General features: G+C 39.3%; 1 protein-coding gene across 3 annotated transcripts in view; it reads left to right on the plus strand.

Moving 5' to 3' along the window:
- Positions 1–13491, plus strand: part of Oga (O-GlcNAcase) — a 73226-nt gene that overhangs the window by 5166 nt on the left and 54569 nt on the right. For all 3 annotated transcript variants that reach the window (XM_053778717.2, XM_053778722.2, XM_053778730.2), the window contains exon 2: positions 10623–10674. In XM_053778717.2, coding sequence (XP_053634692.1) covers positions 10623–10674 — 52 coding nt within the window. The remainder of the gene's footprint in view (positions 1–10622; positions 10675–13491) is intronic.

Genomic DNA, 13491 nt, shown 5'->3' on the forward strand with positions numbered 1-13491 from the left:
TTGATGGGATGGGAGGAGGGGAGAGAGAGTGTTAGTGTTTAGAAGGGGAATCCCCTTCCATTAGGACTTGAGGTAGCAAGTCCTTTTCTGGGGTTACTTCCCTTCTTCTTTTAATGCCACTAGGACCAGCTTCAGAGTCACTGGACTTCTTTCGCACAACATATCTGTCCATAGTGGCCTGTACCTCTCGTTCCTTTATGATTTGTCTAAAGTGGTTCACAACAGTGTCATTGTAACAGTCACCAGCACGGCTTGCAATAGCTGTGTGAGGGTGATTTTCATCAAAAAAGGTTTGCACTTCAAGCCATTTTGCACACATTTCCTTAATCTTTGAAGTAGGCAATTCCTTCAATTTCTCTCTCCCCTCCTTTGAACCAGTTTCCCCAGGTCTGGCCTCTTGCTCTTGAAGTTGATCTATCAGCTCATCAGTGGTTAGTTCTTCATTGTCGTCCTCCACCAACTCTTCCACATCCTCCCCACTAACCTCCAACCCCAAGGACTTCCCCAATGCCACAATTGATTCCTCAACTGGCATACTCCTCTCAGGGTTAGCCTCAAACCCTTCAAAATCCCTTTTGTCTACACATTCTGGCCACAGTTTCTTCCAAGCAGAGTTCAAGGTCTTCTTAGTCACTCCCTCCCAAGCCTTACCTATAAGGTTTATACAATTGAGGATATTAAAGTGATCTCTCCAAAACTCTCTTAGTCAGTTGAGTTTCTGAGGTCACTACAAAGCACCTTTCAAACAGAGCTTTTGTGTACAGTTTTTTGAAGTTTGCAATAACCTGCTGGTCCATGGGCTGCAGGAGAGGAGTGGTATTAGGAGGCAAAAACTTCACCTTAATGAAGCTCATGTCCCCATAAAGTCGCTCTGCCACGTCTGTAGGATGACCAGGGGCATTGTCTAACACCAGGAGGCACTTAAGTTCTAATTTCTTTTCAGTTAGGTAATCTTTCACATTGGGGGCAAATGCATGGTGTAATCAGTTATAGAAAAAGTCCCTAGTGACCCATGCCTTACTGTTTGCCCTCCACAGCACACACAAATTCTCCTTGAGGACATTCTTTTGCCTGAACGCTCTGGGAGTTTCAGAGTGATACACTAATAAAGGCTTAACTTTGCAATCACCACTAGCATTGGAACACATCAACAAAGTAAGCCTGTCTTTCATAGGCTTATGTCCTGGGAGTGCCTTTTCCTCCTGAGTAATGTAGGTCCTGCTTGGCATTTTCTTCCAAAACAGGCCTGTTTCATCACAATTAAACACTTGTTCAGGTTTCAGTCCTTCAGTTTCTATGTACTCCTTGAATTCCTGCACATATTTTTCAGCCGCTTTGTGGTCCGAACTGGCAGCCTCACCATGCCTTATCACACTATGTATGCCACTACGCTTCTTAAATCTCTCAAACCAACCTTTGCTGGCCTTAAATTCACTCACATCATCACTAGTTGCAGGCCTTTTTTTAATTAAATCCTCATGCAACTTCCTAGCCTTTTCGCTTATGATCGCTTGAGAAACGCTATCTCCTGCTAGCTGTTTTTCATTTATCCACACCAATAAGAGTCTCTCAACATCTTCCATCACTTGCGATCTCTGTTTCGAAAACACAGTTAAACCTTTGGCAAGAACAGCTTCCTTGATTGCCTTTCTGTTGCCCACAATAGTAGAGATGGTTGATTTGGGTTTCTTGTACAACCTGACCAGGTCGGTGATATGCACTCCACTTTCATACTTATCAATGATCTCTTTCTTCATCTCTATTGGAATTCTAACCCTTATTGCTGTAGGGTTGGAACTAGAAGCTTTCTTGGGGCCCATGGTCACTTATTTTCCAGATAAAGCACCGAAAACACTGTAATAATACGAAATATTCCGATTGTATGCTTGAATGTTACCGCGGAGGCTGGCTGGTAAACAATGCCACCGGCGGAACATATGAGGCTGGCTCAGGCCGCACATTGGACGTGTCTCGGACGAAGGGCGCTGAGCGGGTTTTTGGGCAGTATGCGAGGCAAAATTTTAGCGATCAAAGCGTCCGGTATGCAGATTGTCCGTTATGCAAGGCGTCCGGTATGCGGTGGTCCACTGTATAATTATATATATATATATGTATATATACGTATATATATATATATATATATATATATATATATATATATATATATATATATATATATATATATGTATGTATGTATGTCTGTGGAGACAAAGAACTTTGTCCTTGGAGGCAAAGAGGGGAATGTATGAGAGTATAGTTTTACCAACGCTCTTATATGGGTGTGAAGCGTGGGTGATGAATGTTGCAGCGAGGAGAAGGCTGGAGGCAGTGGAGATGTCATGTCTGAGGGCAATGTGTGGTGTGAATATAATGCAGAGAATTCGTAGTTTGGAAGTTAGGAGGAGGTGCGGGATTACCAAAACTGTTGTCCAGAGGGCTGAGGAAGGGTTGTTGAGGTGGTTCGGACATGTAGAGAGAAAGGAGCGAAACAGAATGACTTCAAGAGTGTATCAGTCTGTAGTGGAAGGAAGGCGGGGTAGGGGTCGGCCTAGGAAAGGTTGGAGAGAGGGGGTAAAGGAGGTTTTGTGTGCGAGGGGCTTGGACTTCCAGCAGGCATGCGTGAGCGTGTTTGATAGGAGTGAATGGAGACAAATGGTTTTTAATACTTGACGTGCTGTTGGAGTGTGAGCAAAGTAACATTTATGAAGGGATTCAGGGAAACCGGCAGGCCGGACTTGAGTCCTGGAGATGGGAAGTACAGTGCCTGCACTCTGAAGGAGGGGTGTTAATGTTGCAGTTTGGAAACTGTAGTGTGAAGCACCCTTCTGGCAAGACAGTGATGGAGTGAATGATGGTGAAAGTTTTTCTTTCTCGGGCCACCCTGCCTTGGTGGGAATCGGCCAGTGTGATGATATAATATATATATATATATATATATATATATATATATATATATATATATATATATATATATATATATATATATATATATATATAAATATATATATATATATATATATATATATGTATATATATATATATATATATATATATATATATATATATATATATATATATATATATATATATATATATATATATATTTTTATTTTTTTGTCAACAAGTCAGCCGTCTCCCACCGAGGCAGGGTGACCCAAAAAAGAAAGAAAATCCCCAAAAAGAAAATACTTTCATCATCATTTAACACTTTCACCACACTCACACATTATCACTGTTTTTTGCAGAGGTGCTCAGAATACAACAGTTTAGAAGCATACACATATAAAGATACACAACATATCCCTCCAAACTGCCCATATCCCAAACCCCTCCTTTAAAGTGCAGGCATTGTACTTCCCATGTACAGGACTCAAGTCCGACTATATAAAATAACCGGTTTCCCTGAATCCCTTCACTAAATATTACCCTGCTCACACTCCAACAGATCGTCAGGTCCCAAGTACCATTCGTCTCCATTCACTCCTATCTAACACGCTCACGCACGCTTGCTGGAAGTCCAAGCCCCTTGCCCACAAAACCTCCTTTACCCCCTCTCTCCAACCCTTTCGAGGATGACTCCTACCCCGCCTTCCTTCCCCTATAGATTTATATGCTTTCCATGTCATTCTACTTTGATCCATTCTCTCTAAATGACCAAACCACCTCAACAACCCCTCTTCTGCCCTCTGACTAATACTTTTATTAACTCCACACCTTCTCCTAATTTCCACACTCCGAATTTTCTGCATAATATTTACACCACACATTGCCCTTAAACAGGACATCTCCACTGCCTCCAACCGTCTCCTCTCTGCTGCATTTACCACCCAAGCTTCACACCCGTATAAAAGTGTTGGTACTACTATACTTTCATACATTCCCTTCTTTGCCTCCATAGATAACGGTTTTTGACTCCACATATACCTCAACGCACCACTTACCTTTTTTCCCTCATCAATTCTATGATTAACCTCATCCTTCATAAATCCATCCGCTGACACGTCAACTCCCAAGTACATATCTGAAAACATTCACTTCTTCCATACTCCTCCTCCCCAGTTTGATATCCAATTTTTCTTTATCTAAATCATTTGATACCCTCATCACCTTACTCTTTTCTATGTTCACTTTCAACTTTCTACCTCTACACACACTCCCAAACTCATCCACTAACCTTTGCAATTTTTCTTTAGAATCTCCCATAAGCACAGTATCATCAGCAAAAAGTAACTGTATCGATTCCCATTTTGAATTTGATTCCCCATAATTTAATCCCACCCCTCTCCCGAACACCCTAGCATTTACTTCCTTTACAACCCCATCTATAAATATATTAAACAACCATGGTGACATTACACATCCCTGTCTAAGACCTACTTTTACCGGGAAGTAGTCTCCCTCTCTTCTACACACCCTAACCTGAACCTCACTATCCTCATAAAAACTCATTACAGCATTTAATAACTTACCACCTATTCCATATACTTGCAACATCTGCCACATTGCTCCTCTATCCGCTCTATCATATGCCTTTTCTAAATCCATAAATGCAATAAAAACTTCCCTACCTTTATCTAAATACTGTTCACATATATGCTTCAATGTAAACATTTGATCTACACATCCCCTACCCACTCTGAAACCTCCTTGCTCATCTGCAATATATATATATATATAATATATACATGTATATAATGTATATACAATATATATACAATATATATACAATATATATACAATATATATACTATATATATACTATATATATACTATATATATACTATATACATACTATATACAGTATACAATAATATATATATATATATATATATATATATATATATATATATATATATATATATATATATATATATATATATATATATATATATATATATATATATATATATATATATATATATATATATATATATAATATATATATATATATATATATATAATATATATATATATATATATATATATATATATATATAATTATAATGTCTAAGGGCAATGTGTGGCGTAAATATTATGCAGAAAATTCGGAGTGTGGAAATTAGGAGAAGGTGTGGAGTTAATAAAAGCATTAGTCAGAGGGCAGAAGAGGGGTTGTTGAGGTGGTTTGGTCATTTAGAGATAATGGATCAAAGTAGAATGACATGGAAAGTATATAAATCTGTAGGGGAAGGAAAGAGGGGTAGGGGTCGTCCTCGAAAGGGTTGGAAAGAGGGGGTAAAGGAGGTTTTGTGGGCGAGGGGCTTGGACTTCCAGCAAGCGTGCATGAGCGTGTTAGATAGGAGTGAATGGAGACGAATGATACTTGGGACCTGACAATCTGTTGGAGTGTGAGCAGGGTAATATTTAGTGAAGGGATTCAGGGAAACCGGTTATTTTCATATAGTCGGACTTGAGTCCTGTAAATGGGAAGTACAATGCCTGCACTTTAAAGGAGGGGTTTGGGATATTGGCAGTTTGGAGGGATATGTTGTGTATCTTTATACGTATATGCTTCTAAACTGTTGTATTCTGAGCACCTCTGCAAAAGCAGTGATAATGTGTGAGTGTGGTGAAAGTGTTGAATGATGATGAAAGTATTTTCTTTTTGGGGATTTTCTTTCTTTTTTGGGTCACCCTGCCTCGGTGGGAGACGACCGACTGGTTGAAAAAAAATATATGTATATATATACGTATATACATACATGTATGTATATATATTATTATTATTATTATTATAAAACTGTTGATGTTATACTCCACAAAGCATTAACATGTTAGAGCATGTCAGATAAATGTTCGAGATTCCAAGCGAATCCATGTACGTACATATTAGAACCTTCTGACAAAAGCCCCCCTCAAGGAAGGTTCCTTGATGTTGGTGAGGGGCTCTTGATTTTGGGAATTGGATTTGTGCTCCAGTTCCCCGAATTAAGCCTGAATGCCTTCCACATCCCCCCCCCCAGGCGCTGAATAATCCTCTGGGTTTAGCGCTTCCCCTTGATTATAATAATAATAATCTGACAAAAGCCACATCGTACAATGTGCTCAAATAATAAAGTCCAGAGTGAAAGTATTCATATTGAGTCTTTAAAGTAATAAAGTATAAATACTCCATTCGGAAGAGAAAAGTTAGGTAGTGAAGATGTCAACTGTTATGACCAAGGTCATAATGTGATTAATTTATATGTATTATCCACTTAATATTATACTCTGGGTTTCTTTAATATTAGCTAAATTAAAGATTCCACTAGTTTATAATATTATCTGATTTAGGAATATACCCGGGTATGATGTATATATATATATCTTGAGTAATGTGTTAGGTAGGTACACCTGGCTAAGGTTTATAACAAGGTATCTCCATTGGTGGGTAGTTTGCACCGCTCTACCCTCTCCCCCTTTTGACGAGTTGATGTCATGAAGGAATTTACTGTATATGGCAGTTCACTCTCTCTGCTGACTCAGTGTGCATTGACTGAGCTACCCTCCTAGTACTCCGCCTTATTCTCACTTGGATAGAGAATTGGGTTATAGAAACTCCTGATCCAGCTTGTGGTTTATTGTGAAGTCTTCTGACAATCATATACTGTTATCTTCAGGTTACGATGTGACGACCAGTGTCAAGCTTAGAACTTTGTGATATATTCCTTATGCCAGGGAGTTACTCAGTGAAAGTGTTAATTCTCAATATATGTACTTGCACACAAGTAATGTTACTATTGAGGAAGCGGTAATATTCCTCTGACCATTATCAAGTGTAGTGACCATATTGACATGTACTTTCTATTTAAGAGTTTTCTTATGTGAAGGAAAGTTTCTGACAGTGATATTTAACCCTTTGACTGTTTCAGGCCCCTCTCTGAAACTGTCATTCTATGTCGCTCAATTTTTGAAAAAAAAAAAATTATTTTTTCTTATGAAATGATAGAGAATCTTTTCCCGATGGTAATGACACCAAAAGTTCGAAATTTGGTCGAAAACTCGTGGAATTATGCTCCCGCGAAGTTAGCGGTCTCGGCGACATATGCGTATCGGCGATTTCGCCGACTTTGAGCCCAATTTTCAGCCAATTCCATTGTTCCAGTTGACCAAACTCATAGCTATTTCTTTAGAACTCCATTTTATCTATCAGCTGAGTACAAGAAACCTCCCATTTACTAATTTGGACTACCCAATATGGTGGTCAGAAATTGGCAATTTGGCCAATTTCACGCAAAATAAAAAAGATGCCAATTTCAAAATAGGGTCCAGAATAAACAAGGTAGACATTCGTGGCACTAAAATAACATATGCTCTGTTCATTAGTCACATCTCTAGGCCCCTCTTATATTATTATTGCTTTCTATTTTGATTTTTTATTCATACAAAAAAATACAAAATTTACTGTTATGCAGACGACTGCATTATTGTAAAAATGGTATAAATAATATCAGTGCACTAGTGAAAGAATATTAGACTCCCCAGTTGACGTGTATTGGACGTGTGGTGTGATTTATGTACTCTTGAACATTGGTAAAAATCGAACATTTCCGCTACTTTGAGCTCAGTTTCAAGGTCGTTTTCATCGAAAAAGTAATGAAAATCATCTCTATTTCTGTAATATGTTTTCCATTTTATCACCTAAGACCATGAAAACGCGAATACAACGATAAATACTATACGAAAATACACCTCAAAGTTGGCGTTTTATTCCAAAAAAACGATCAGAGTTTTTTTTTTCTCATTACGCAATGTGTGCTGCAGGATTTTTTTTATGTGGTGCACACTGACCACACAGACCCATTCTCTCACATGTGGGCCTACCAGCTTTCTCCCACTTGATTTGAAGCCGCTAGAATTATTGAGTATATATACGTCAGAAACATTGGCTCGTAAGACGTATTTATACGTCGAAAACAGTCAAAGGGTTAATAGATATTTATGAATATCTAAAGTATTTAAGCTTTTAAATAAAAAGAAACTTGAAAAGACTGAGTAACTATTATTTGTGCCTTACATTTCTAAGTTTGGAACCATATCCTTTCATTCTATGAAGTGTGTTGTTACGGAGTGCACTAACCTGGCTAAAGATTAAGTTTTGAACCGTAACATCAACACAAGATCATTATGATAAACATTAAAAGAATGTGAGGAAGCAAAAAGATGACAAGGGAAGTAAAACTGCAAACGTCAGTGAAATTTTTTTTTTGTAAATTGAGAGATTGAGAACACTTGAAAAATGTAATGAAATTATCTAAGGAAACCTACTGGGGTAATTAGTGCCTTGAGGATAATGCAAATGATGTAATAAGTATAGCTAGTGAAACCAGTTTGTCATGGACCTCTATAAGATCACCTTCGCCACCATTCAAATTCAAGAGAAGCACAACTTCATTATCTAATTGCATTGTTGAATCCATTCCCTAATGTCTTTAGTACAGAAAATACAGATTTGTTCACAAAACTACTAAATAATTTTTTATTAAACTTGAAGTTTGCCAGTGTTTTTATGCCTGTAACATACCAACCATTGATCTACATTCCCTTTACAATTTACTTAAATTGGAATTATGCTACACATAATTAATGTATAAGAACATAAGAAAGAAGGAGCACTGAAGCAGGCCTACTGGCCCATGCGAGGCAGGCCCAAGTCTCCCACTGGCTTAAGTCGATGACCCAACTATGTCAGGTCAGGTCACATCCACTTAAAGAAGGAGCACAGCATCAGACCAATTAGCACAAGCTAGTCAGGTTGAACTCACACCCACCCAGATATTTATCTAACATTTTTTTAAAACCACACAGCATTTTAGCTTCAATGACGGTACTTGGGAGTTTGTTCCACTCATCCACAACTCTATTGCCAAACCAGTGCTTTCCTATATCCTTCCTGAATCTGAATTTTTCCAGCTTAAAACTACTGCTGCGAGTCCTGTCTTGGCTAGATAGTTTTAGCACACTGTTTACATTCCCTTTATTCCTGTTTTCCATTTATACACCTCAATCATGTCCCTCCTAATTCTACTCCTTTTTAGAGAGTGCAGATTCAGGGCCCTCACTCACCACAGATTGCTCTTCATCAAATGGTTATGACCATTCACTTTTATACATTTGTCAGTATCATAATACAGTACATGTACATTGTTTTTAACAGGGGACTCTTGATGCAAGGAATTGGATGTCCTTGCCTTCTGTGGATTGAACCCAATTGCTTCCCATTTTTTCCAGGTGCTGTATGATCCCTATGATCCACTGAATGCCCTGTAACTTCTTAAACCAATTGTCTGAGCTGCTGACTCCACTTTGTCTTGCCAGCACATGATTGATTCGTTAATACATTATTGATGACTGTCTATTAACAAACTTAATATTATTTTTTTATTAACACATTGGCTGATTCCCACCAAGGCAGGGTGGCCCGAAAAAGAAAAACTGTCATCATCATTCACTCCATCACTGTCTTGCCAGAGGGGTGCTTTACACTACAGTTATAAAGCTGCAACATTAACACTCCTCCTTCAGAGTGCAGACACTGTGCTACTTCCCATCTCCAGGACTCAAGTCCGGCCTGCCTGTTTCCCTGAATCCCTTCATAAATGTTACCTTGCTCACACTCCAACAGCACGTCAAGTATTGAAATCCATTTGTCTCCATTCACTCCTATCAAATACGCTCACACATGCTTGCTGGAAGTCCAAGCCCCTTGCACACAAAACCTTCTTTACTCTCTCCCTCCACCCTTTCCTAGGCCGACTTCTACCCCGTTTTCCCTTTACTACAGATATATACACTCTCGAAGCCATTCTGTTTCGTTCTATTCTCTCTACATGTCCGAAACACTTCAACAACCCCCTCCTCAGCCCTTTGGATAATAGTTTTGGTAATCCCGCACCTCCTCCTAATTTCCAAACTATGAATTCTCTGCATTATAATCACACTACACATTGCCCTCAGACATGACATCTCCACTGCCTCCAGCCTTCTCCTCATTGCAACATTCATCACCCATGCTTCACACCCATATAAGAATGTTGGTATAACTATACTCTCATACATTCCCACTCTTTGCTTCCACAGACAAAGTTCTTTGTCTCCACAGACTCCTAAGTGCACCACTTACCCTTTTCCCTTCATTAGTTCTGTGATTCACCTCATCTTTCATAGACCCATCTGCTGACACGTCCACTCCTGAATATTTGAATACATTCACGTCCTCCATACTCTGTCCCTGCAATCTGATATCCAGTCTTTCATCAGTTAATCTTTTTGTTATCCACATCACTTTACTCTTTCCTATATTCACTTTTAATTTCCTTCTTTTACATACCCTACCAATTCATCCACCAACCTCTGCAACTTCTCTTCAGAATCTCCCAAAAGCACAGTGTTATCAGCAAAGAGCAACTGCGACAACTCTCACTTTGTGTTTGATTCTTTATGTTTAAAGTCCACACATCTTGCCAAGACCCTTGCATTCACTTCTCTTACAACCTCTTCTATAAATATATTGAACAACCACAGTGACATCACACATCGTTGTCTAAGGATGTAAGTTGTATTTGAGACTCAAATAATTCCTAAGAATAAGTATTCCCTAACTGGACAGAGGTAACATTACTTCAAGTTGTATTGTATTGCAGGTTTCTATGGCCGACCCTGGACACCAGAACAAAGAAAGGATCTCTTTGCGAAGTAAGTTTTGTATTATATTTCAATTTTAAGATAAATTTTGCTATTAACATCCCTGATAATTTTTAGAAATATTTAAAAAATTGTTGCCTTTTGAGTGGAAGAATCAACAGTATTGATAAAATTACATACACTTTATACACTGCATTACCCTAATGATTAAGTGGTTTCAGTTTGTTTTTTAGTTGATGTGGCAGTGTGGGCTTGTACTTGCCGATGTGTGGTTGCAGGGGTCGAATCACAGCTCCTGGCCTGTGTCTGTGCGTGTGAGTGCACGTGTACGCTTGTGTGTGCGTGTGTACGTACTCGCCTAATTGTGCTTGCAGGGGTCGAGTCATAGCTCCTGTCCTCGCCTCTTCACTGGTTGCCACTAGGCTCAATTCTTGCTCCATGAGCTTTATTATATCTCTTCTTAACCCTTAAACTTTCCAAACGTAGATCTACATTTTTTTTTACATTCTTTCTTATGGGGGAAAATCAAGGTCGGAGTGCATCGTGTGAAAACATATATCTACGTTTGGACAGTTTAACCCTTAACCCTTTGAGGGTCGACAGGCCCTCTCCGAAACTCGTTCTCAGGGTCGGCCAAATTTAAAAAAAAAAAAAATTATTTTCTCTTATGAAAAGATAGAGAATCTTTTCCCGATCATAAAGACACCAAAAGTTTGAAATTTGATAGAAAACTTACGGAATTATGCTCTCGCAAAGTTAGCGGTCTCGGCGATGTTTACGCATCGGCGATTTTGCCCACTTTGAGCCCCATTTTCGGCCAATTTCACTGTACTAGTCGACAAAAAACATGAATATTTCGCTAGAACTCCATTTTTTCTATCGAATGGGTGCAAGAAACTACTCATTTATGAAATTCAACTATCCAGTACAGTGGTCAGAATTTAGCAATTTTGCCAATTTCACACAAATTTCAAAAGATGCCAATTTCCGAATAGGGTCCAGAATAAACAAGAAAGACATTCCTAGCACTAAAATGACATTTCCTCTAGTCATTAGTAACGTCTCAAGGCCCCTCTTATATTCTTTTGCTTTCCACTTTGAATTTTTATTTTCACAAAAAATATAAGATTTACTGTTATGCAGACTACTGCATTAGTGTAAAAAATGGTATAAATATTATTGGTGCACTTGTGAAAGAATATTAGACTCACCAGTTGACGTGTATTGCACGCTTGGCACGATTTGTGTACTTTTGAAGTTTGGTAAAAATCGAACATTTCTGCTACTTTGAGCTCAATTTCAAGGCACTTTTCTTTGTAAAACCAGTCAAAATCATCTCAATTTCTGTAATATGTCTTCCATTCTATAAAATGAGACCAAGAAAACTAGAATACAACAATAAATACCATACGAAAATACACTGCAAAGTCGCTGATTTATTAAAAAAAAATGGTCAAAGTTTTTTTTTTCTCATTATGCACTGTGTGCTGCAGGATTTTTTTTAGACTGTGCACACTGACCACATAGACCCATTCTTTCATATGAAGGCCTACCAGCTTTCTCCCACTAGATTTGAGGCCGCTAGAATTTATGAGTACTAGTACGTCAAAAACCCCTACGCGTAAGACGTACTAGTACGACGAAAACCCTCAAAGGGTTAAACTGTCCAAACGTAGATCTATGTCCACGTGCGGTGGGCTCCGAACGTAGATCTACGTTTTTTTTTACATGCTTTCAAATGGGGAAAATCAAGGTCGGAGCGCTACACACGTGAACGTAGATCTACGTTTGGACAGTTTAAGGGTTAAAGCTATGTATGGTATCTGCCTCCACTGCCTCACTTTCCAGACTGTTCCACTTCCTGACAGCTCTGTGGCTGAAGAAATACTTCCTAACATCCCTGTAACTCATCTGAGCCTTCAGCTTCCAGGTGTGTGTACTCACCTAATTGTAGTTGCAGGGGTTGAGAGTCAGCTCCTGGCCCAGCCTCTTCACTGAATGTTACTAGGTCCTCTCTCTCCCTGCTCCATGAGCTTTATCATACCTAGTCTTAAAGCTATGCATGGTTCCTGCCTCCACTATATCACTCGCCAGACTGTTCCACTTCCTGACCACTCTATGACTGAAGAAATACTTCCTAACATCCCTGTGACTCATCTGAGTCTCAACTTCCAAGAGTGACCCCTTGTTTCTGCGTCCCCTCTCTGGAACATCTTGTCTCTGTCCACCTTGTCTATTCTACACAGTGTATTGTATGTCGTTATCATGTCTCCCCTAACCCTCCTGTCCTCCAGTGTCGTCAGGCCGATTTCCCTTAACGTTTCTTCGTAGGACATTCCCCTTAGCTCTGGAACTAACCTTGTAGCAAACCTTTGCACTTTCTCTAATTTCTTAATGTGCTTGACCCAGTGCGGGTTCCAAACTGGTGCTGCATACTCCAGTATGGGCCTGACGTACACTGTGTACAGTGTCCTTACTTAGGTATCGGAATGCTAATCTCAGGTTTGCCAGGTGCCCATATGCTGCAGCAGTTATCTGGTTGATGTGTGCTTCCGGAGATGTGTTCGGTGTTATACTCGCCCCAAGATCTTTCTCCTTGAGCGAGGTTTATAGTCGTTGGCCACCTAGCCTATACTCCGTCTGCGGTCTTCTTTGCCCTTCTACGATATTCATGACTGCATTTGGCAGGGTTGAATTCTAGAAGCCAGTTGCTGGACCATGTGCCCAGCCTGTCCAGGTCTCTTTGAAGTCCTGCCTGATCCTCATCTGATTTAATTCTCATTAACTTGACATCATCTGTGAACAGACACACCTCTGAGTCTATCCCTTCCATCATGTCATTCACATATACCAAAAATAGCACTGGTC

The sequence above is a fragment of the Cherax quadricarinatus genome, chromosome 1, assembly GCF_038502225.1.
Source record: "Cherax quadricarinatus isolate ZL_2023a chromosome 1, ASM3850222v1, whole genome shotgun sequence".
Lineage (NCBI taxonomy): Eukaryota > Metazoa > Arthropoda > Malacostraca > Decapoda > Parastacidae > Cherax > Cherax quadricarinatus.